The sequence below is a fragment of the Citrus sinensis genome, chromosome 8, assembly GCF_022201045.2.
Source record: "Citrus sinensis cultivar Valencia sweet orange chromosome 8, DVS_A1.0, whole genome shotgun sequence".
Lineage (NCBI taxonomy): Eukaryota > Viridiplantae > Streptophyta > Magnoliopsida > Sapindales > Rutaceae > Citrus > Citrus sinensis.
The window spans coordinates 21,999,615-22,024,433 of record NC_068563.1 but is presented as its reverse complement, the minus strand read 5'-3'; the positions used below and the strand labels follow the sequence as shown (position 1 = coordinate 22,024,433).

The following is a 24,819-nucleotide window of genomic DNA, read 5'->3' as shown; positions in this document are numbered from 1 at the left end:
CCAATGACAACGACATCATCCCTCAACTGTTGCCCTCCCCGAAATCCACAATCCATGCTTTAATTACTTCGAAGATTTAGTAGGACGGAAGGATCTACTACTGTCATTTATTTGTCATTGCCGATGTGACAGTCGCAGTCGCGATGCAAGCAATTACCCCCAAATCGGTCAATCTTGGTTGAAGTGTTATCAGTGCTCGGTAACTGTGTGGGAGACTTCTGGGCGAAGCATCGTACACCCCGACCGTTACAACCTTTCCCCTCCCCTGGGAATCATAATTAAGAAGAGATATTTCCAATAAAGTTACATTTAATGTAGGTAATGGTCGGCCTATGAAATATCATGCACGACCCTGTTATCTAATGTATTTCTTTTTATTCCACACTACTATAAACAATTTGAATGGTCATATTTCGTTCAACTACTTATACTGAATAATATTTTATTGAAATCCTATAGTATCAATTGGCACCCATACTTATAAATAATGAAAAAAGCCTCCAGTTTAAAAAATTTAAAACTATTGAACTTTTTTAATAATTATAATTATAATTATATTTTCATATAAAATTAAATTTTTTTGTAAAAATTAATTTGTTATTAATAATTTCCAAGAATTAAATGCATTATAACTAATTAATGTATTATTAATAAATAATTAAAGATTTTTATTAACTTGTTTATAATGTACAATTAATAATTAAATTGTGAACAGTAATTACATCACTATTGACAATTATAAAGTAAATTATTAATTATGAGTAAAATTATTTTTACATTTTATAGTAAGTTGTTAGAAATTTATTATATGTGATGTTCATTCTAACAGAAAATGAACACATAAATAGTAATACATAAACTTCTAATAACGCTTTCTCAAGTTTAAGTAAATACCAAAACCACATCAATTGTGGGGAAATGAAAAACATGGAGTAAAACGAAAAATAACGAAATTGTCAATAGTTCGAGGACTGGACCAATCATTTATGGTATTTACGAAAACTGTCCCTGCAGCCGTAATTGCACAAAGGGGCCCGTCATTTATGAAGTGTGTGTGTAACCGGCCGGGGGGTACTAGTGGAAAGCAAAATATATTGTGTTTGCCAGAAAAAGTCATCATTTGTTTCGATTACTGCATAGCAACGTTTCAAACCACAAAAATCGTACTCAACCGGGTTTTATAGTATTTACGGAAACAACAGTATGACCGATTCCACACCGGCAGAGGGTCCTCTCTTTACTTTCGTCCTCGAGTACATGGGGTCGGGCATGATGATTCAAACAGTTAGGCCAACGACATATACTGTTGAACGTCTGTGCAACATTGCAGCGCTGGTGCTCCAGAAGAAGGAGTCTCCAAAGATTCATAGATTCCACCCCAAAGCAGTCCTTCCGTGGGGTGGTCATGTCGTGGAAGTCAATGGAGACGAATCACTTAAGAATATTATTAGACAGTGCATCACCAATGGCGAGTACAATGTCCGTCTTGTTGTAATGTTTGATGGAGAGGAATCACAAGTGGCGACATTTGATACCCCCACAAGAATTTTGGGGGTAGGAGACCAAGTCCCCAGCGTATGTGTCGGCCGGGAGCACAAACTAGAAGAAGGTATCGCCACGAAAGGTCAACAACCGACGGGAAAAAGGCGCGACGGTGGTGGGTCCAAGCGAATTTACAGGTGCAGCATATGCAGTGGAGACAGCCATGGGAAGCGGACCTGCAAGGTTGTAAGAACATTACCACCCGTGGCCCCATCGAATAGTCAGGTTGTGGTCTTTATTTTTATAATGTATTAAAAATTTCCTTCATCAACGCACTGGTCATAGTTAATTAAGCATATATCTGCATGATCACTATTATCAACATTTTTTGGGAAGTTCATAATGTTTGTGATGCTTATCTGTCCATTTACATAGGAACGACATTTATGTAATCCGACCGAGGACGAAGATTTCGCAACGAACGAGGATAACGACAGTGGGAGTTCGGCCGATAGTGGCTATACAGTTGTAATTATGTAGTCAATCTTTGCGTTGGTTGTTACTCTGTTTGTGTAGTAGGTTCGTAGGACCGGACCCGAAGCACTCCATTTATATATAGACAATATAAAGTTGTCCCTTTGTGTGGTACCTGCACTGCTTTTGTCATGGTCTGTGTAAATTGTTTTCTTGAACTGATACACATTTGTGTGGTTAATACTAAGTTGCATATCATCTCATGTAATATGTCGGTTGGCAACTATATTGCTCTCCATGGACTCCCTAAGGCAACATATATCACCAAAAAAACCAAACATATCAAGTGGGTTTATGTATTTTACAACAGAACGAATTAACAATTTTCTCTATTTTCGGTGTATGATGCATCAGGTAAAAAGGTTAAACAAAACTGGAGTCAGACAAGATAACAAAATATGACGAAGTGGAACCCTTTTAGGGTTACCTCTCCACGTAAATGGTGCACGCCACGCACACCGTCACATCTTACTGAAAGCAACCATATGCGAATCTCTGATTAAAACAGTCAACATGTCCGTGCAGCTACTGTGTTAGTGAAATACGTAATGTGCATTTGGAAGGACGTAGTAAGCTGAAAATACGTTGGAAGTTAAATCACACTGATCGGTGCAGGTAAAATGTTACACATTAATTGAAAACAAACTTTGATCCGTTCAGTCGATTACAAATAAAGATTGTTAATGAAGGGGGTGTCCAGCAGTGTAATATCAATGAAGCAATTGCAGTAGCGTTGGTGAAGGTTGGTTTACCCCATATGCAAATGCAAATATGTCAACGGATAATTTTATTTGAAGATATAATGAACATGAGTGTAAAAGGAATCCTGAATTGCAATTGAAATGTGAGTCTTCCCAAAAGGTTGGATACATTACCATTGGGTACTCGAGTTGTGAAAAGTTGAAGTTGGTAACTGGCACACTGAAATTTTAGAGAGATTCATGTTCATTCTGCAAACGACATGTTGCAAACGGGGCCAATGCGGGGCCCGTTTGCATTGGATATATAGGTTACGACAATAATGAGCCTTTCATATGAATGGATAATTTAATTTCAGGTCAACTACGACCAATTAGTAAATAACCTCGCGATACACCAATGAAGTAGTCAAAATCGCGTAACTGTAACAGTAGCATTTAAACTTTTTAAACATACATAAAAGGGCGGGAGAACCAGGGATCTCGTTATACCTTGGAGGGAAAAATAAGTGACAGGAACCTTCCGAGAAGATGCAACGTTATTGGAATGTTGAATCGGGGATGACTTCCTGTCGTTACGTACAGAGGGCGCTGAAAGAAATATGTCATGAGTGTTTTGTTTTAGTGAGACAGAATACCATGTCTGAATCATACAAAGAAACGGAAGCTGGGGACTATTTCAGTTCGCTGATTACTGCAGACATATACGGCGAAGACGACTTTAATACAGCGAATTCCAGTCCGGTCAGAACTGACGATGAAGGTGAAGGACCCTCGGAAGACGACCCCCACCTTACCGTGGACCAGGTGACCACTGCAGAATGCATCAACATCAACAATGACAGACAATTCCCCCAATCCGTAGCTGCAGGTTCGAATAACGGGACAACCATTCCGCCAATGTTAGAAAAGGAATTCGGCAGTGAAGAGGAAGTTGAAATATGTTTCCGGGAATACGCGCGCACAAAAGGATTTGGCATACGAAAACACAATAAACGAAGAAACGTTCAAGGAAAATCACTCATATTGCATGGGTGTGTAGTCAAGAGGGGTTCAGACATCGAAAGCACCTCGAAAACAAAAGAAGGATAAGGGAAGCAAGGCCCATGACACGAACAGGTTGTAGGGCACAATTTCGCATAAATTTCAACGAACAAACGAGGCGATGGACATGCAGCTATTTCCAGGGCAACCACAATCACGAACTAACCCCCCCAAAGCTTGTGCATCACATACGGTCCCATAGAAGAGTAACAAAACTAGACTTGGTAGCGGCATCGTCACTTCAGCAAGTGGGTGTAAAACCCTATCAGATACACGAGTTCATGGTGCATAGATCTGGGGGTTACGACAAAGTTGGGTATAATAGGAGGGATATGCAAAATAGGCTCTATTCGAAGAGACGGCAGGAATTAAAAGAGTCAGATGCAGTTACATGCCTATCATATCTAGATGGGAAGAAGAGCTCCGATCCGTCTTTCTTTTATAACTTTACAGTTACAAGCTCAAATCGACTAGGGGACTTGTTTTGGTGCGACGGGGGATCTTGTGCTGATTATGCATTGTTTGGGGATGTAATAGCATTCGACGCAACGTACAAAACAAATGCGTATCAGAAACCTTTTGTCGTTATTTTGGGGATCAATCATCATAGGCGGACAATAGTGTTCGGATTTGCTTTATTAGCGGATGAAATTGAACACACATACACATGGCTATTAGAATCATTTATATTGGCAATGAATAACAAGCAGCCGAAGACAGTCATTACAGATGGGGACAGAGCAATGCGAAATGCAATTAGCAAGATTTTTCCACAAGCGTGCCACCGATTATGCTGCTGGCATTTGGCTCGGAATGCACAGACCAATGTAAACAACACTGATTTCACTAGAGAATTTCGGCGGTGTATGCTGAATGGATATACGGAGGATGAATTTAATGAAAAATGGAAACACATAGTAGACACACACCACGTAGGGATGAATGATTGGGTTCAGAAGATGTATGATGACAGACATATGTGGGCTGATGCATATTTGCGAGGTAAGTTTTTCGGTGGAATGAGGAGCACTCAGAGATTAGAGGGAATGAATGCATATTTAAACCACTCTGTGAATAGAAGGCTTTGATTGGTTGAATTTGTTAAACAAATGGATCGAGTTATGGATAGGCACAGAGAGGGGGAGGGAAAGGATGACTTTAACAGTTGTGAGGGCTGTCCGGTACTAATAACCCACCTGAAGGTGTATGAACAGCAGGCAGCCGAGAAGTACACGCGTGCCATATTTCGTTTGGTTCGAGAAGAGATTGAGAAGGAAGGGATGCTTACTGCAGTACTATGTGACCGAGATATAGGCTGTACTACATACAGAGTTAGACAATTTGGTGTTTCTGGAAAACATTTCCAAGTAGTGGTAAATGAAACGACAAAAACTTTATCCTGCAGCTGCAAGTGCTTGGAGACACTTGGAATTCCATGTTCGCACTGTTTTATTGTGATGAAAGCTGAAAATATCACAGAAATTCCACCTGCAATGATTTTGTCTCGATGGAGTATGACTGCAAAGTATGCAGTTCAGTCTCCATCGGAGACAAGTTTACAGTGTTTGCATTACATGACACAGGAAGCTCGCGTAAGCATGATTTATGCATCATACGGGAGTTTTCTTCGATATGCTGCATCCAGTGTTGCCGCATACAATGAAGCAATATCAGATATTCATAATTTGATGTTAAGATTAGAGGCAATGTCTCAGGGAGAGCAATCGACAAGGGAAGCTTTCCATAGCACAGAAACAGTGGTGCGAAACCCGGAGGTTATTTTGACAAAATGCTTGGTTAAAAGACAAAAGAACACACAGGGGCAAAAGGGAAAGTGCAGCAGATGTGGTGGACGAGGCCACAATGTTCGAAAGTGCAAGTAAAAAGGTGAGACAGAACAACGGTTCAATGACTCAACAGCACAAACCGTGGACTTGGGTTGCGATAGCAACGTTCAACCAAGAAATGGGGTATGTGGATCAAGTACATCCCCCATATTACAACAACCAACGGACTCGAGGAACGTTGTCACGGCGCAACAAAGCAGTCAGCATAATCTACCATTCATGCCTGATGTACCTGCATGGCAGAACCAACGTCCACCCACCTGGGACAGTGACTCAACAAACCAGGCCTGAACAGAAGCACCCTCCCAAGTCAATTAAACAACATTGGAACCTCATCATATGCGCCCACCACTTTTGGTGACTATCAGTACATGTAACACAAATTAGTTGGGTAGAGGACCCTACCTCTAGTTACTTGTATACAGCCAAAGCTCAGGTGTAAAGATACACTATCCATTAATTTTGGTTGCATAATACCAGACTACTGTCACATATTGAATGGTAATATGTTCCATTTCCGATCAAATATTGATTAATTACCACTTAATCTACCAATAGCGCTTAACATTGTTTCCCAATAAATACCATAATGGGATGGATGTGAAGTCGTAAGAAGGTCCACTGTATGTTTGTGGATGGCATTCGTGATCAATTGATTTAAGAAAGCACGGCCATCAAGGAACAAAACAGCTAATTTCTGACAGCACATATGCGCAATCGACAGCGACGACCCAGGCCTTTCGAATGTTTCCATTTACAATTATTGATATGAAACCTATTATTGCATTACATAAACCACCAATACATGAAAAAAGTTTCAGTTTAAACGACAAATCATTTCAACGTTACAACATATAACCAAACATAATCGATATGCAAAATCTGTGAGGGTGCAAGAAAAGTTGTACTGTCGTAAACACACCCATCAAATGGAATTGAATGTCAGAAAGCGTATACATGTAAGCAGATAATGCAATAAACAGACAGGTAACTATGCATAGGTAGCTAATGCCTCCGACCGTGGCTCATACGGCTGGACTTCCTAAGCTGCCACAACCGCCTTTCCGCAATAGCCTTATTCACACAATGCGTTGCATCATCGAGATCCTGTTGATGCTTCTGAGCGCTTGCGCGAACTTTATCCTTTAAGTTGTTAAAGCTGTAGGTGATAAGGTCGACCACAATGCGTGCCCTCTCACAATCGGAATGAAACTTGATCTAAACATGTTCAATACACACATTATTTTCAGTGCATAGCACATGTATAATAACAAGTGCACAGTACTAGTATCAAAGATTGACACATATAACTATCGAAAATAACAAATGGAAAACATTACCTCTGTCTCAATAAGGCATGACCACATTTGATGCCTCTCTATCATCAACATAACATATAGCGCACCATCATGTTCATTTACTATACTTGGCTCTCTTGTACAAAACTCAATCGCGAAATCCCTGATGTTTAATGCAGCGGAGATACGGGTTGTCGCCCCTTGATGCAACAATATCTCAATTGATCGTAACTGCAATACAAGAATCACTACAAAGGTTTCAGTGTGCACTTTTGCACAACTATGTGGCATAAGTCGTCATTCCCTAAGAACAATAATTGCTTTAATAATTTTCCCCGGTAATACGTAACTACCCTTGCAATTAACAAAACATAACTCACCACGTGTTTACATTCTTCAATGGCCAAATCTGAAGTCGTTGCACTAGGGAGTGGATCCCACACCTCGACTCGCGTTTCATCAATAATTACAACCAAGACGTACCAATGCACAAACCTGTTGCTGACCGGGACAAATATCTACACAGGTTTGCACAATAACAAGGAATACGAGTTACGGAACAACAAACCACTAAGTGTACCCATGCCTACACGTAACAAAAGTATTATGCCCACCTTTTTACAACAACCAAAATTCGCCACAACAAATTTACCATTCAAAAAGTGAGCAGATGGAAACATAAGATGCGTGCACTGGCCATCAACACAATCCTGCAACTGTTTGATTTATCCTCCATCTATGTTATAATGGACGAACTAAACTTTCTATAACATACAATGAGTACACAGTTAGAAAAATAATGTTTCATATGAAGTTAGGAAAAAAATTTTCATATATTTTGTCACGAACTTCTACACCTGGACACATACAATACATTTTGCTACACTCGCAGTTATGTGTTCAGCTGTTATTAAAAGAAACTATCAACATCACAGAGTCGCAGAAACGACTTACGCCATTAAAAGCTGACAGGAAAAGGCTGAACGTACTGTCGCCAACCTTCTCCCTCCCCTGTGCTGAAAGCCATTCCGAAAATGCGCAAACAATCTGAAAATGAAATGTTCACCAAACTTAGACTTTTACATGGCCACTAAGTAAAACCTCAGTGTACACTTTTTTATGACAACTGATATTCAAAACAATAAATTATTAACACCAACATCAATGCAGCATTGTGAACGAGTTATATCTCCACCTTCAAATTTATCATACTTCTGGGAGTTAGAGACATAATATCGTTTCGAGTTATCTCATTCAACTTTGTTTGGAAAAGCATCTCCCTGCCACATTAAAAGCAACCTCGACAGGCATTAGTGCTATAACTGAATCATCCGTCAACTTTGTCCTATCTACATTTTAAGCTACTAAAGAATCCAAGATTTACACTTTTTTCCTACATCACGGTCGCGGTTGGGTAAAATTTCCAATTATCTCACCCTTTGTTAAGATTTTCATCCATGCAGAATGTTATCAACTCTCCGCATCCATATCAAAAGGCCTTGGCATAAGATAAGGTCCGACTCGATAATGTGATCTTTCAGGATAATTCTTAAACACTTCCAACTCACCATGCACTCTCCCGCCACACTTTCCATTACACACATGCACATCTGCCAGCCGTTTACTTCGCATACCAGATTGTAGCCTACCAACACACCCCTGCAATAACTGGTCCGGCAAATCATTCGCAAGTAATCAAACAAAACACACACCACGTTAATGATAAACGAACTAATCATATCGATTCATTTACAAAAATTTTGCATTTCTTACATAAAAACCACCTTATTTTGCTCATTACGGTGTAACTTCTCAACACATACTGCAGGCATCCAGGTCTCGATATCACTATGTCGCAGATGTACACAATCCATATCTTCTTTACTCTTACTATCTTCTTTTCCATTGATTTCGTTATGTGTATCTACACGGCCACTAGTTCCACTGCAAGAGGGCTCATAATTGAGGCAGCAATTGCATGCTTTCTCGCAATCGATTCTCTCACTGGAGTCCTTCTCCATTTCCTTATTGCACTGGGGACTGCGGTACACTCTCTGCTTCTTCATAGACATATCAGATGATCCTCCATGCGATTTTGACATTAACGCCGGAATTTCTAAATAACTAATCATATTCGCCTTTTTCATTCCTGAGACAGTTTCCGTGTCTCCACTTTCCACATCACAATTTTCCTCTTCTGCAGCCTTACTTGATCCATCCTCACATCTATTATCACATTTCATTGCTGCAGTTGATACCTGTATCTGCTAAAACAAAGTAATAAGTACAAATCTATTTTCGGCCCGCACAAACAATTTTATATGTAACCATCAAGTTTAATAAAATGGACCATCGCTCCTGCTAATTGTACCACGTAGTCCCTTTAAATAAAGTAATTTTCCATTAACTTATTCGCACTTATTACGTATCATCCTTCAACTTTTGTAATAATTTACCTCAGTGCTGCCATAACCTCCTTTATGCTCTATCCATTTCATTAACCGTTTTATCTCGTCTGTGATCCACACAGCCAGCGGACACATCGACCTATCCCTCCTTACTTTTGCATACAATATTGAATTCAAGTACAACATCTGAAAAAAGGAAAACACATTATTGCCAATACACATTTCAACCACAAACTCGTTTATTTAAGCATACAGTTTTCGAAACATATTTTCAATTCCAAAGTTAACCAAGTACGCATAAATTCTTCAGATTATTCAATAATGTTTCTCCACCCAATATGTCCTTTGCTGAACAGCTGCATTAACAGTGCCACTCATCATGCAGTTATTCTTTGACATTGTTACCAAAGATTCTTATCAATGAAACAATAACAACTACAGTTTTCCAATTACATGACGTGAACATGTCGGTTATTTTTGGTCATTTACATATATTCTCTTAATACAACGAATATTGTTTTTACCTGCGGTAAATTTTAACAGTCAATCATTCCATGCTGCAATATTACCTCCAAATATAGAAGACATCCTCCTATGTATGCCAAATTCTCTTCTTTATACCTAGTAATGCCTTGAATAAATCTATGAAAACAAAATGTGGCCCAATTCCTCTTTTGTATGCTCTTCGCGTCCTTTAACGAAAACAAGAAACCAGAACTTATATGTACTCCACCAAGGGGACATAAGACTGTACACAGAGCAAACAACATAAAAATCACTTTGAATCTATCGTCGGCTGCCGTTAAATTACTCAATATTTCCTCCAAGTCCTTGATGTTAATTCCTCTGGATGATGCACGTAACAATTTTAAATCTGATTCCACTTTTGTATTCTCACCCTCTAATACAATAGGCATCCCCCTATCCTTTAATCCCATTATCTGCCTAAAACTATTAGCGCTAAGCTCTACATCGATGCCATTCAAAACTAGAACACACCTAGCTATATCAATCCTCTCTACTAACCATCTGCATAGCTTCCTTTTCAGCCTACCACTGTTCAAGTTCAGCAGACTCCCCAAACCCATTTCACAAACTGCTGCTCTTTATTCGTCAGACAAATTCGAAACAGCTGCAGCTAATCTATCTGGGGCACATCGTGTGAAGAAATTGTTCCTCGCTTCCCCTTTTCTTGGTTGTTCGACTTGAACTTTGTACTTCCATTTTCTCTCCGGAGGCAAACTTTTAAATGTTGTCGCTATCTTCCTTCGAACCTACAAGGCAGTTCATTGTAACACAACGACATAAACCTTATTCTCACATCTCTCTTACTACCATTTACAATATCTTATTAAAATTTCACACACCTCTTTTGTAATGCGCGCACTTGCATTTTTTTCCTTCATTTGCCGGACGGTTTCACCACTAAAAATAACTCAAGTCATTTCATATTACTTTAATTGCATCCTCATATTCCAAACATTATTTTTTCATGCAGCATAAATACTTACAAATAGCTTATGAATCCATAATTACTATTACAAGCAATTAGTGGATTGCCTTCTGTACCTCCATTGCAATTGTTTCCATCGCAACCTTTCCGCTTGCGATCCCCCTCTGCCTCCATTGCTGTAATCAAATTAAACATTAATTTGTTATTACAAATCTCGCATTCACTCAATCATTTGCTGCAAACCTTTTTGCTCTCGGAAGCCAATTTCCATTATCAACTCTTTCACAACAAATTACAAGTTTATTTACACCAATTACCTGCTACGTCTGCTTTGAATGGCACAACAATAAATTTATATTAACTATGTCTACAGATATGCCTGTTTCGTAAGCTTTCACTATCGCTCCCTATGCGTCGCAGCTCCTGCTACCATCACAAATTCACCCTCGATTTCGCAACGCTCAGGCACCATTTCGCAACGGTGACATTCATCCAGGACTTCCCCTCCTCCCTTTGCAACTGAAATTGCGATTTTCACCTTTCAATTTCGTTCTCTGCACACTAGGTATAAACTCAACAGGCGATCGATTCAAAAACAAATGAACGATTGGATTACAATGTTTCACAACCCATGTTCATATACGATTCATCAAATGTTTTCTCCCCAACAAGTACCTATCTCCTTCGATTGATTTCCACATCAACACAAATCAATTGAACCCTAATTTGTTTTCGAAATTCTAAAATACAACCGTTGTTATCCAATGCAAGTTTACCGCCTTCAACAGTTGTCGGTCGTTACCTCACTTATTCGATTTCTATTTTCAACCGTTAGATGGACTCACATTTAATCCAACGGCTTATCCAGATATAGACAAAAACTGTGATACAGTATCACGGTTGTACCGTAATTGGATCCTAATTTGGGGGGGAAAAAAAAAGGTAATTGGGGTTGTTAGATGCCAAAAACCCATCAAAGCCCCATCCCTAACTCGTGGTCTCAGGGAGCCCACATTACTTGGACCACACAACCAAGTTAAGCCCACCCAATTAAAAGGGCATTGTAGTAATTAAGCATTAAATAGGGGTCAACTTGTAAATAAGATTACTTCACAGGACCACAAAATCAAATCCAAATCGCCTCAATTCATATCACACGACGCAAGTATATTTCACTTCCCCTCCGCTCTTCTCATCTCTCGCTCAAAAACCTAAAAACCCTCCAAAAACCAAAAGAGAAAATAATAATAATAATAATAAATAAACCGATTACTTGTTCCTCAGAAGATCACTTCCAGAATCTCTGAGGCCAACAGATTTTATCGTACAAGTATTAGCTCCTCGCTAACTTATGTAAGTGTTCTTCTATAGTTTTATTTTAGGGTTTATTACATGTGGGTCCGGTAATTATTGTGTGTAGTTTTAAATTGAATATCTTTTTAAGTGATTTGGGTGTTTTTATGTTTGACCCATTAATGGGTTCTTGCTATTTTGTGATTTTTTAAATTATTTTATAGTCATAATGTCTTTGTAGTTTTAGGGTTTATATGCTTATGTGCTGGTTTATTGTGTTACTATTTCAAACCCTAAGGTACTCCAGCTCAAACATGTTAATTCCAGGTTAGTGCGGTGCTCTGTTGTTTTCCTTTCTGTTAATTTTTTTTGGGATTATTACTTTTTGAATTGTTTGTAGATTCTATTTTTCTGCGATGCTATGCGTAGTTTATTTTCTTAAGTTAGTGAAGGTTAGGAGAAGTGAATATTGTCCAGTTGGAATCCTGAGTTCTGTTTGTTGGGCATATGTATTGTTGCTTCCGGTGACTAAGAATATTTGATGGCCGGAGTTCAAATATACTAATTGTTAATGCATTTTCTTTTTGAAATAATTTTTGAATCTATGTTTTGTTACAGTGGGGAAATTATGGCTGAAGCTGATCAGGGATTTGTTGAACATGACGGGAACCATGACTTGGAGCAAATACCTGAGAATCAAGAAGTTGAAAATCAAGTTCCTGGGTATGAAGTGCCTGAATATGAAGTACCCGAAGTACCTCAGGAGCAAGTGCCCCAGGAGCAAGTACCTGAGAGTCAAGTAACCAAGGAACAAGTAACTGAGGATCAACTAACTGAGGATCAAGTCCCTGAGGATCATGTACCTGAGGATCATGTACCTGAGGATCATGTACCTGATGATCAAGTACCAGAGGATATAGTACCTGAGGACTCACAGCTTCAAGAAAAACAAGAAAATGAGGTGAATTTGGCAGTTGGAAGCACTGAAAAAAAGTGGCCTGGATGGCCTGGAGAGAGTGTGTTTCGGATGTTGGTTCCTGCACAAAAAGTTGGTAGTATAATTGGCCGCAAAGGAGAATTCATCAAGAAAATAGTTGAGGAGACAAGAGCTCGAATTAAGATACTTGACGGTCCTCCAGGGACGACAGAAAGAGCTGTAAGTTTTCATAATTAATTTCCTTCATGCAGTTTATGTAGAAATAGCTGATATGCGAGTAAGCTAGACCTGCTTACTCTAATTTTTTGTTGGCTGATACCCTCTTTTCTATGAGCTAGCTCCTACTACTTTTTTGGTTTTCCTACTGGTCACAATTGGAGTTTTTTTTAAAAAAAAAAATTCAACATCACTCTTAAACATATGGATTTTAATTGTGTATGTATATTTGTCTTTTGAATTTTTTAAAAGACATGTTAGGTTGTTTGTTGGTTTGACCTTTAATGTGAAAATAACATATTACGCTCAAAAAATTTCAGTCGTTTAGTGCTAGATTGATGTAGAAATGGCTTGAATGAACATACGTGAGAAATGCGAAAGGAAATTGTTGAAAGTTTTATGGTCTCTCATAATTGAGAAAACTCCCTATATGCAGTAGATTTAGTTTGAAATGTTTATCATTATTTGAAATATGGGAAAGACATAAAAGTAAAACTACTGAATGGTTGTCTCCTTGTCAAAGCTAAAAGGTTTCAGAAATTCATTTCTAATCCAAGTTAAAGAACAAAACAAAAGGAAAATTAGGTAATCCTTCATGGAGAAGTTCATGAAGAGAGGAAAAAATGTACCTCTAATCAGTTGGATGTGATTGGAAGACTTTCATGCAATCAAGCAGATGTTTGGTTGTTAGGTGAGCTACAACTTCCATTCTGTCTAAAGTTTTAGAATGATTTATACATTAACTGGTAGCTTGGTTAATTTGTTAATGTCCTGTTATGGAGGAGGATGTTATGCGGCAGATTAATCGCATTGTTATGTAACATTTTGCAATTTCTCTTGAAATAAGGAAAAATGGAAAATGTTACTTTTTGAGACAGAACCGTATCAGACAATTACTCTTGAAACAAAATATAACTAATAAAGAGGACAAGAAGGGAGTGTCTTCTGTAGTAACTAGCAATCCGTAAAAGAAAAATAAAATTCCCTTTACTGCAATAACAAACATTAGTCTGTGCAGGTTCTATTCGCCTCTTTTTAAGGCAACAAATCAAAATAAGATTCCAAACTTGAAGGACCAAAGATCCAGATTGCAGGGATCAGCATTGAGCATTACAAAGTGCTGAAAAGCTGAGTTGAATAAAAATCTACAACCGTACCAAGAAGCCCTCCGCTGTCTCTGGTAACTTCAGAACCTGGATGATTGATGTCTTGCCGCAGATTGTAAAAATCACAAGAGAACCTATTAAAAATAAGCTTTAAAAGAGCACATAAGATCACTGTTAATCTTAAAATTTCTTTTGAAGAGGCCTACTTGTGTTTAAATTATGAACCCCTAAAATCATCTAACTCAATTAAGCAGTTATATTGAAAGACATACAGTAACTTTTGTACGTGTCATTTGTGTTTTTTAACTGAGTAGAATCTCAAATCTTTATTTATCAGCTCATTTAAAAAAGAAAACGAAAAGAAAACCTATGAACTTAGGCTTAATGTGTTGATAAAGTATATCAGGTTAAGGAAAAAATGAAAAAAAATAATTATTCACAATGTGGCAACAAATTTATATTTTGTTTAGTGACTGTGATGGCAAGAAGATGTCATGAGTTGGTAAAACCTAGCTACCAGTAATTTTTGAAATTATAGGGGATGTAACACATAAAATTCAATAGATTAGGAATTCCATTGGATCATTGTTACAACAATAAGCTGGTGAGGAGTTAATTTACTGCTGCATGATTTCTTGGCAAACAAATTGTTATATTTGTTACACAGACAAGAAAGTGGAGTCTTAGGTGATTTGTAATTTTCTTTTAAGTGTTTATTTTTTGTTTCTGTAAGCAAAGAGTTTGATTACCCGACGTTTCTTTAGTTATTTTTTTGTTTTGGTGGGTTCTTGTTTTATTTAAGGTTCTAGGAATTAAGACACGAAATTCGTGCTTTAATGTTTATGCTGATGTTACTGTTTTCCGGTTATGAATAGGTGATGATATCAGCCAAGGAGGAACCTGAGTCTTCTCTTCCTCCTGCTATGGATGGCCTTTTGAGGGTGCACAAACGCATTGTTGACGGTTTGGACAGTGATTCGTCTCATGCTCCTTCTGGAACTGGAGGCAAGGTCTCAACAAAGCTGTTAGTCCCAGCTTCACAAGCTGGAAGTTTAATTGGTAAACAAGGAGGAACAGTCAAATCTATCCAAGAAGCATCTAATTGCATAGTTAGAGTCCTTGGAGCAGGTATTCTTCAACCTCATTCTTACTTCTGACTAGAAGTTACTGTTGGTTCTATTTTGTCATCTTCTCTCATTATGTTCATCTTATTTCATCAATCTGGTGGGAAAATCTCTCCTAAAATTGAGCAGAATAAGCTTACTGCTGTGATGTTCCAGAAGGTTCTATGTTTGATTATCAGATACATGTTTTTTAGATGTGGTTGCCGTTCTTTTGCCTTTTGGAGCCCATTAAATCATTGTTAACATCTAATCAATTGTCTACTGCTATTACATCCAAATTTAAGGTTTTGATTAATCCACCACCTTATCCTAGGATTTTGTAGTTCTCATCGACCATCGCTTGCTATCTCAAAGACATTCCTTGAGAACCTCATATGATAAAGTTCTTATAATTATTCATTAATACGTCTATGTGCTTTATGTATTCCTGATGGTATGCTGTGTATATTTTAAGACTTGTTAAAATGAATTGCTGCAGAAGACCTCCCAGTCTTTGCCCTTCAAGATGATAGGGTTGTTGAAGTGGTAGGAGATGCATCTGGTGTTCACAAAGCTATGGAGCTAATTGGATCTCATCTTAGGAAGTTTTTGGTTGACCGCAGTATAATACCATTATTTGAAATGCATGTAAGTGTAATACCGTGACAATTGCTCCGAAGTAACTAACAAGACCAACTTTATCATATAACATAGTGAAATTCTAAATTGCTATTTTTTCCAACCAGATGCAAATGCCGAATCCTCAAATGGATCACATTCCACCTCCTCAGTCATGGGGTCCACCTCAGGGTCTTCCCCCTAGTGGAGGCCCGGGTTATGGACATAATCCTCAGTACATGCCACCTCCACGGCAAGCCGAGAGTTACTATCCTCCTGCTGACTTGCCACCTCCTATGGAGAAACAGCCTCATCAGGGAATATCTGCCTATGGAAGAGAAGCCCCCGTGAATGTCCATGGATCCTCAAATGCCCAGTCGACACCATCCATGATAACACAGGTTATATTTCTTTTTATTTAGTATAAACACTGAATAATAATTCTGTGCAATCTCTCTGTCTTATCTTTTTGAAGGAGAATATTGATTCCTTCTTTAGTTAAGAGAATAGCACTCTTTCCCCAATTTTATAAATGAGTCCCTGCAAACCAAATATAGCAGGCAAGCCTAAGAACAAATGAGAACATATAAGCTTATGAATCGAAGAGGTGATCGATAGTTGAACCGAGGGCCCCTTTGATTTCCAAAATGTGGTGCCTTGGCTTGTTATTACCGCCTGGGTATGAATATGTCATGCTAATTATCGCTGGATTTTTACATTGAAATTATAGGATGTGATCTGCTGTATACTGCTTACTTTATTTTATTTTATTTTATTTGTTTTAGTATACTCTCTTTCAGGGTTCTGTTAATCAAAAATGCATTTGGTTGTAATTCTTCAATGCATTATGCATTATAATGTAAACACTACGCTGCAAGTTCACTGCAGCCTAGATAAAACTTATCGTTGGCTGCATTTGCGGTTTATTTGTAATTCTTCAATGCATTATGCATTATAATTTAAATACTATGCTGCCAGTTGACTGCAGCCTAGATGAAACTTATCTTTGGCTGCATTTGCGGTTTATATAATCATAATCTTGGGCCAACCCAATAAACTTTTTCTTTTAATTTTTCCAGACATCTGAATGGTGGTTTTCATGTGATTATTCAGGTCACTCAGCAAATGCAAATTCCACTTTCTTATGCTGATGCTGTTATTGGGACAGCTGGTGCAAGTATAAGCTACATTCGACGTTCAAGTGGAGCAACTGTGACAATACAAGAGACCAGAGGCGTTCCAGGGGAGATGACAGTTGAAATTAGTGGAACTGCTTCTCAAGTCCAGACTGCTCAGCAGCTAATTCAGGCAATGTTCCTTGTCTTGAATTTGAACTGATTTTACTATATCTGTTTCTCTGTTAAATTATTTTCCAAAAAAAACTCTGAACTGGATATTCTGCTTTTTATGTCTGTTAGTGGCTTATTTTGTTTTTCCTGTGTATCATATTGCGTGTGAATTTTCAGTTTGTAGTGCGTCCACTACATATCCTTCTTAAATCTAATTTTCATTATCCTCGAGAAGTCTTTTACCCAGCTATATGTTCTAATTCTGCTACGTCTGGAAATAGGATTTGGAAAAGTTAATGCTCAATGTATGGGAATATTTACATTCTTTGAGTTGTACGTTGATGGGAGTGTAATTGGACACCTATTACACATAACAGTTCCGTATACTAGAAATAGGAATTACCCGTTGTGAGTGCTAGTTGGTTTAACTGGTACAACCTCTTAAAAAGTGTTGCAAGAGGTTTTGGGAGTGCTTTAGATCTGGTTCGGCCTGGTAGCTGCTCTTTAGTTTTCCTTTGGGATTGCTGCAGTCTATTTTTAACCTATCAGAGGCTGACAGTTTGATGACATTTGATCCTTAGGACTGAAGCACAATTTAGCACTTATTGTAATCCTTTTTTTTTCTTCCTTTAGTTGTTGGCTGAGTGAAATTTATATTTCTTAATGGACACACATTCAGCGTGTTTTCCCACACTCTCACGACATTTCGTTATGGTCTGATATGAAGATATATCAAAATGAACAATATAGAGATATTATCTTCTTTTCAGTGTGAATATTATGACTGCTGTTTTTCATGTAGCCTTTATAGCGTTCTTGTGCTCACGCTTTTTGGATTTTAAGCTGATAGTACTCTTTTTATCTTATGGCAGAATTTCATGGCTGAAGCTGCAGCTCCATCACAGGCACAAATGGGTGCGTCTGCAGACCAAGGTTATAACCCATATGCATCAATGTATGGATCACCCCCTTCTAATCCAGGACATGCAGGCCATGCTGGAGGCTACGGCTCTGTCTATGGCTCGAACTATGGTTACTAAGCAGGGGATGTTGAGTTAATTTTTCATCATTGAGACCTAAATTTCTAGAAAATGTAGCTGGTATATTACTGAAGTTCTCTGTTTAAGAAGAGTTTGATGTTGTACGCTGCTCTATCAAACTATCCTAAACAGTCATTAGGCTAACAGTTGAGCCGGCGAATATTTTGGTTATTAGTTAAACTCTAGTTCATTGTTGCTTCACATTCCTTTGTTCACCCAACAGCATTTTATGAATTGCCTTGTTCTTACGAGATTGCTAGTGACTATTGTAACTGTGCTTTTAAATCAAAGTCACTGTGTCTTGAGTTCTGCTTCACTATATTTTGGCAGGTGGGGTGTGTGAATAGTCATGAGCGTTTCATTGCAAATTTTGTCAAAAAAGATAATTAAATTAAACATCGAAAACACCAAAATCACTTATCAGCAAACATAGAACTGGCTGCTAATCTTCAATTGGAATGTAAAGAATTGGGGAATCATCGTTCATGTACTCAAATCATTTACAAATACGATTTTTTGGAATTCTATGTATGCATAATAAATATGAGGGTAAAATTATGGTGTAATTATGTTATTATACTACAGTTGCTTCTAGCCGTTGGATCTGCTTATGGACAACATCGTCGCCATCTCATTCTAAGTTCCCCCATGTGGCCTATGCAATTGAAATCATGTGACCATGTGATTATAGATTCTTATCTTCCTTGTGGGGCTAAGCCCCACAATACACTTTGTTTTAGGTAAAATACACTTTGTTTGCTTGGTGTGACTATGTGATTATGTAAATTACATCATATCATTATATAAGGAATAAAAAATCCATTGAAAAAAAAAATTAACATAGATAATTCAATTTAAAACTACTAAAATTACTGGTTAAAAAAAGAGAGAGAGAGGGAAAAAAAAAGCTGTAAACAGAGCTCTTTTTTTTAATTATTATTAAAAGAAAGAAAAGAAAAAGAAAAAGAAATACAACATAGTAAATTAGAACTGAACATCTGCTCTGGAGTTCTCCACTAATAGTCCAGATTTTATTCTCACTTTTCAAACAGACAAACAAAACACTCAGCTTAATTATTACTCAGTTGTCGTCGCCAACCACCTCATCAAAAGCGAGCTTGGAACCTGCCAGGAGACAACCTTGAGCCAAACATCCGAACCACTTTAATTTTGACACCAACTTCTTCTTCTTCTTCTTTTTCTCTGGCTTCAGTTCTTTAAAAGTGACAGTCAGAACCCCGGCATCATCCATCGAAGTCTCGAAGCCATTCGGGTTCACAGCAGGTGGCAATATGAAGCTCTTACAGTTCTTGCCAAGACTGCAGTCGCCTCCTCCCTCGTTCTCCTGCAGCTGCTGGCCTATTATGAGCATCTTGCCGCCTAGAATTCCCACGATCAGATCCTCCCTCTTCGTCCCACCCGCGAGATTGGCCTTGAAGTGGACGACGCCCTTGCTTTCTTCATTAACAGGCTCGTCCCAGCCCATGGGAGAATTGTCGAAGTTGAAGGGCCTTTCCGCAGCACATGAAAGAGCGGGCACGAGTTTCTTAAAAGTGACTGTTACAACCCCGGCATCATCATCCATTGAAGTCTCGAAGCCATTCGGGCTCACCCCTGCCGGCAAGTTGAATTTCATCGAGATCATCTTGCCGTCTCCTTCCTTTGATATGATCAAGGGAGATGAAGAGAGAGGACGTAAACTTGCCACCGTGCTTGTTATAAGCAACTTGCCGCCTTCAGTTCCAACCTTCACATCCTCTAGCTTCGCCCCTGATGCAAGAGGGCCCTTGAAGTAAACCAAACTTCCATCCTCCTCCCACAACACAGATTTCATAGACATTTTAGGTTTTGAATCAAGAAAATTAATTGAAGGGGTGAGAACTGAGGAACCATCCTATTTAAGGGCAAGCCGTCTAAGTTACGCTTAGCGTAATTTATGCTGGACACTGCAGACACTAACGGGTCCCATCATTATACAGGCGTAATTTACGATGTAGGAGAAAATGATAGTGCAACGGTGTACCGTATCACACCCAGCCAATGAATCTCAATGGATTCATTCATTCAAATAAATCTGACAGCGTGATGCAACAATGACACGATTGCACCGTAGCTGGGCCCATATTATAAACGCCGGCGCCATATAAGGGAGTTAACGGGGGAGACAAACTTGTGTGGGGTCACAAAGTGGTAAGGACCTGCAAATAAAGGCCCACGCGCAACGGACCTTGACCTCGAGATTAACAAAATAATTTAAAACAAAAAATTAACGTAACCTACGGGCTGCCCTGTAAACTATCTTTTAGCCCCTTATATTCCTACTTATTTACAATTTATTTATAAATTTTATATTATAAAATTTCATTTAATCCCTTACCCTCTGTTTTATTTTATTAAAACCCTTAAAGTACCAATTTACCCTCTATAATTTTAAATTCTCAAACTAACCTTGATTTAATTAAAAATATAAAAATTATTAAATGGATTATAATTATAATAATAATAATTATTATTAATTTATTATAATTATAAATATAATTATATTTTTAAAATGGATGAAGATGATTATTATTATTATTAACAACAACAAGAATAAAAAAATATTATAATTAATTAATCTATTAACAATAATTAATAATAATTTTTTAGTTAAATTGTTAATTATAATTAACAATAATTATTATTAATAATTAATTTTTGAATAATAATAACAACAAAAATAATCAAAATGTAAAATAATAATTATGATAAAAATTAATTAAGGATTTTATAGTAATTTGTTACAATTTAATTTATTCCAATTTTGATTCTAAAATAAAGTTAACACATAAATAATAATACAACTTATTCTAATTACGATTCCTGCAGTTCAAGTAAATAAATTATTCTGATTTCAATTCTTCATTTTAATTCCAACTATTCCAATTCTAACCTATTATGTTTCTAGTTAATTTCGATTCTTTTTTAGTGAATACAATATAAAATTCATAATAATTATGAACAAATTGTAAATAATATAAAGTGATCTAATTGAATATAGAATGGTTTACAATTTTATAGTGCATTCACTAAATAGGAATCAAAATTATTTGGAAACATAATGAGTTAGAATCGAAATGATAAATTAGAATTAGAATAATTATCTACTAGAACTGTATGAATTATAATTAGATTGAGCTGTATTACCATTTATGTGTTTACTTTGTCTTAGAATCAAAATCAGAATGAGTTAAATTGTAGCAAATTACAAATAAAATCCTTAATTAATTTTTATTATAATTATAATTATTATTTTGTATTTTAATTGTTATTATTATTATTTTGTATTTTAATTATTATTATTGTTATTATTATTAAAAATTTAATTAATAAGAATATTAGTTATTATTATTAACAATTGAACTGAAAAATTATTATTAATTATTGTTAATAGATTAATTAATTATAATACTTTTTATTCTTAATAATAATAATAATAATCCATTTTAAAATTATAATTATATTTATAATTAGGGTTCCTCTATGATGCTGTAATTTTTTTTTACAGCGTCAATAATGTTTTAATTATGTACCATTGGATTTAATTAATGGTACACAATATTTGTAGTAAAGAAAAAATAAATAATTTAAAAAATAATGGTAAACAGTTAGTTAATGGTAGAGAATTTTATAAAATAACTATGACCACCCTTAGCGTTTGAAATAATTTTACTTAAATAATATATTTTATTTAAAATTATTTTTCAATCCTCCTTTAAATTTGAAATGTGATAATCTTTTTTAAATAAATCTTTCAAAATCTATTACCATTAAGTATAAAATATATTGGTAGGTTACTTAACACAAATCAAATAAATAAGTTGCAATTACAAAATTTATATATGATATAACACTAATAAATAATACAACTAAGTACATATACTTAAGTAAATGTCATAGTTGCATCAATAAACTCATTAGTGAGATTGCTTGTAACATAAAAAATACTTAATTACACATGTTTTAATAAAATTTAATATCGTATATTAAAATACTCGTTATTTTATATAATATTAAGGGTCATTGTATAATTGATCATGAAGTATATATTATTTTTAACACCCATTTAATTTACTTATTCTCTTAACTTAATGTTTATCTTACAATTAATATTCTTACATGGTAGGAGTTTTAAGCTTTACAAGCCTATGTATTTTCATTTTATTTTCAAATATCACTTTGTTAATTTCATAAAAGTTAAATCTAATATATATTCTTAATAAGCTTTAGTTTATGAATCATAAAAGATTATTTTATTAATATCCTTTGATTGTAATTATAAAATTTTATGTTATTAAAAATCATTACTTTTGTTATGATAGTTAATAGTGACAATAAATAAAATATTGTCTCCAATAATATTTACGTGGGAAAAAAACGTGAAAGAAAATCTTTTATATTTTTATATTTTTATTGACATGGTAGGAAATTATCTGAGCCTTATAAAATTTAACTTTTACAAGCTTATTTTCATTTTATTTTCAAATGTCACTTTGTTAATTTCATATAAGTCTAACTCATATTCCTAATTAACTTTAGTTTATGAATCATGAAAAAATATTTTTATTTTTATTCTTTGATAGTAATTATAAAATTTTTATGTTACGAAGAGTCCTTACTTTTGTTATAATAATTAATAGTGATAATAAATAAAATATTACATCAAATAATATTTAATGGACAAAATGAGGAAAAAAAATCATTGTATGTTTTTATATTTCCATTATAAAGACATGGTTTGGGATACTTTAACTTAAAATTTTGACACAATATTCGAGTCACTAATATCTCATAGTCTAATGGTTGATATTAAAAGTCAAAGCAATATTTCATAATGTTATATCCCCCACCATTGATTGCATGAAATAAATAGTTTAATTTTTTGTTAAAAATTTAAATCAAAATATTTCTCACTTTATAGTTAAATAGACATATATATTTTTCAATAATAATTGGTGAATAAAATATTTCTCATTTGTTGTGACTCATATAGTATTATTAATAAAACACATATAAAATAGTTTATTGCAATGTCTTCTTTTATCGTTATTGTTTAGGTATTAATGGTTTGTAATTAAATTCATACAATACAAATTATTATAAGACTTTGTGTTAAATAACCTACTTGATATTATATTTTATACTTAATGGTAATTGATTTTGGAAAATTTATTTAAAAAAGATTATCATATTAAAATTTTAAAGGAGAGTTGAAAAGTAATTTTAAATAAAATATGTTATTTAAGTGAAATTATTTCAAATTCTAAGAGTGATCACAGTTATTTTATAAAATTTCTCCACCCACTTGAGCGGTTAACAAACTGTTTACCATTATTTTTAATTTTTTTTAGTACAAATATTGTATACTATTGATTAAATCTAATGGTACACAATTAATATATTATTGATGCTGTAAAAAAATTAGAGCATCATAGAGGAACCCTTATAATTATAATTAAATAATTATGATAATTATAACTATAATCATAATCCATTTAATAATTATTATTATTTTTAATTAAATGGAGGGTATATTGAGAATTTAAAATTATAGAGGACGGATTGATACTCTAAGGGTTTCAATGAAATAAAACAGAGGGTAAGAGACTGAATGAAATTTTATAATATAAAATATTTTATAATACTTATGAATATATTATAAATAATCAGGAGTATAAGGGGCTAAAGATATTTTACAGGGCAACGTGAGTTACGCAACTTAGGCGGACCCCTCAATTAATAAATAAAAGTCTGCGGTGGGTGAGAACCTCTAGAGTCTAAAAGTTAGCTGGAAGCCTGGAAGATTTAATTATTTAAATTTATGCCATTATGCTTTAAAGTTTAAATATACGGGAGTAATAAAAAATATCTTTTGAAGTTAAAAAAAAAAATTCTCTCTACACCATATTTTTTTATCATATGTACATTTAATCACTCTAAATTTTTGACATATATTTTATATCATTTTTATTTTTAAGTTTGTATTAATTAATTACTTTGATATTAAAAAATAATTATTTTATCCCTAAATAAATTAAAAGGTAATTTTATTTTACAAAATTTTAAAAATTAAAAACTATAATATAAGAATATCCTTGAGTTTAATAAAAGAAATAAATCTCAAATCCAATACGTTAATTTTTTTATAATTATAATTTCATTTAAAATTTATCATATTAATTTTTTATAATCATAATTTCATTTAATTTGTGTGGGGAAGTTTCTTAATATTAATTATAGGGAAGTTTACAATAAATATATGGAGCTTTTCTTTTCACATTAATTTTTGTAAACTTCCTTATACTTAATTTAATTACAAAAATTAAATAAAATTACAATTACAAAAAATAATAATTACAAGATGTTATTTTTTATAATTATAATTTCATTTAAAAATTACTATCTTAGATTTTG

The 24,819-nt window shown here is 35.2% G+C and overlaps 4 protein-coding genes across 6 annotated transcripts; all 4 read left to right on the top strand.

The window, feature by feature from the left end:
* Window positions 1-1,053: 1,053 nt before the first annotated feature.
* Window positions 1,054-2,302, top strand: LOC127899077 (uncharacterized). The gene is made up of 2 exons (XM_052431849.1): window positions 1,054-1,767; window positions 1,918-2,302. Exons 1-2 carry the CDS (start codon window positions 1,204-1,206, stop codon window positions 2,020-2,022), a joined length of 669 nt encoding a protein of 222 aa, XP_052287809.1. The 5' UTR covers window positions 1,054-1,203; the 3' UTR covers window positions 2,023-2,302.
* A 1,737-nt stretch (window positions 2,303-4,039) lies between these two features.
* Window positions 4,040-4,846, top strand: LOC127899401 (protein FAR1-RELATED SEQUENCE 5-like). The gene has a single exon (XM_052432773.1). The coding sequence runs from the start codon at window positions 4,040-4,042 to the stop codon at window positions 4,844-4,846; it is 807 nt and encodes a 268-aa protein (XP_052288733.1).
* Window positions 4,847-4,867: 21 nt separating this feature from the next.
* On the top strand, window positions 4,868-5,641 carry LOC127899400 (protein FAR1-RELATED SEQUENCE 9-like). The gene has a single exon (XM_052432772.1). The coding sequence runs from the start codon at window positions 4,868-4,870 to the stop codon at window positions 5,639-5,641; it is 774 nt and encodes a 257-aa protein (XP_052288732.1).
* Window positions 5,642-11,909: 6,268 nt separating this feature from the next.
* On the top strand, window positions 11,910-18,682 carry LOC102628082 (flowering locus K homology domain). 3 transcript variants are annotated; one of them, XM_052431848.1, is made up of 8 exons: window positions 11,910-12,117; window positions 12,676-12,935; window positions 12,966-13,213; window positions 15,192-15,444; window positions 15,919-16,067; window positions 16,166-16,438; window positions 17,151-17,345; window positions 18,199-18,682. In XM_052431848.1, the coding sequence occupies exons 2-8, from the start codon at window positions 12,686-12,688 to the stop codon at window positions 18,364-18,366; spliced, it is 1,536 nt and encodes a 511-aa protein (XP_052287808.1). In that variant the 5' UTR covers window positions 11,910-12,117; window positions 12,676-12,685; the 3' UTR covers window positions 18,367-18,682. The 3 variants fall into 3 exon arrangements, with proteins under 3 accessions (XP_052287808.1, XP_006487775.2, XP_006487774.2); XM_006487712.3 differs by having other exon boundaries at window positions 12,676-13,213; window positions 15,922-16,067; XM_006487711.3 differs by having other exon boundaries at window positions 11,911-12,117; window positions 12,676-13,213.
* The last annotated feature ends 6,137 nt before the right edge of the window (window positions 18,683-24,819 follow it).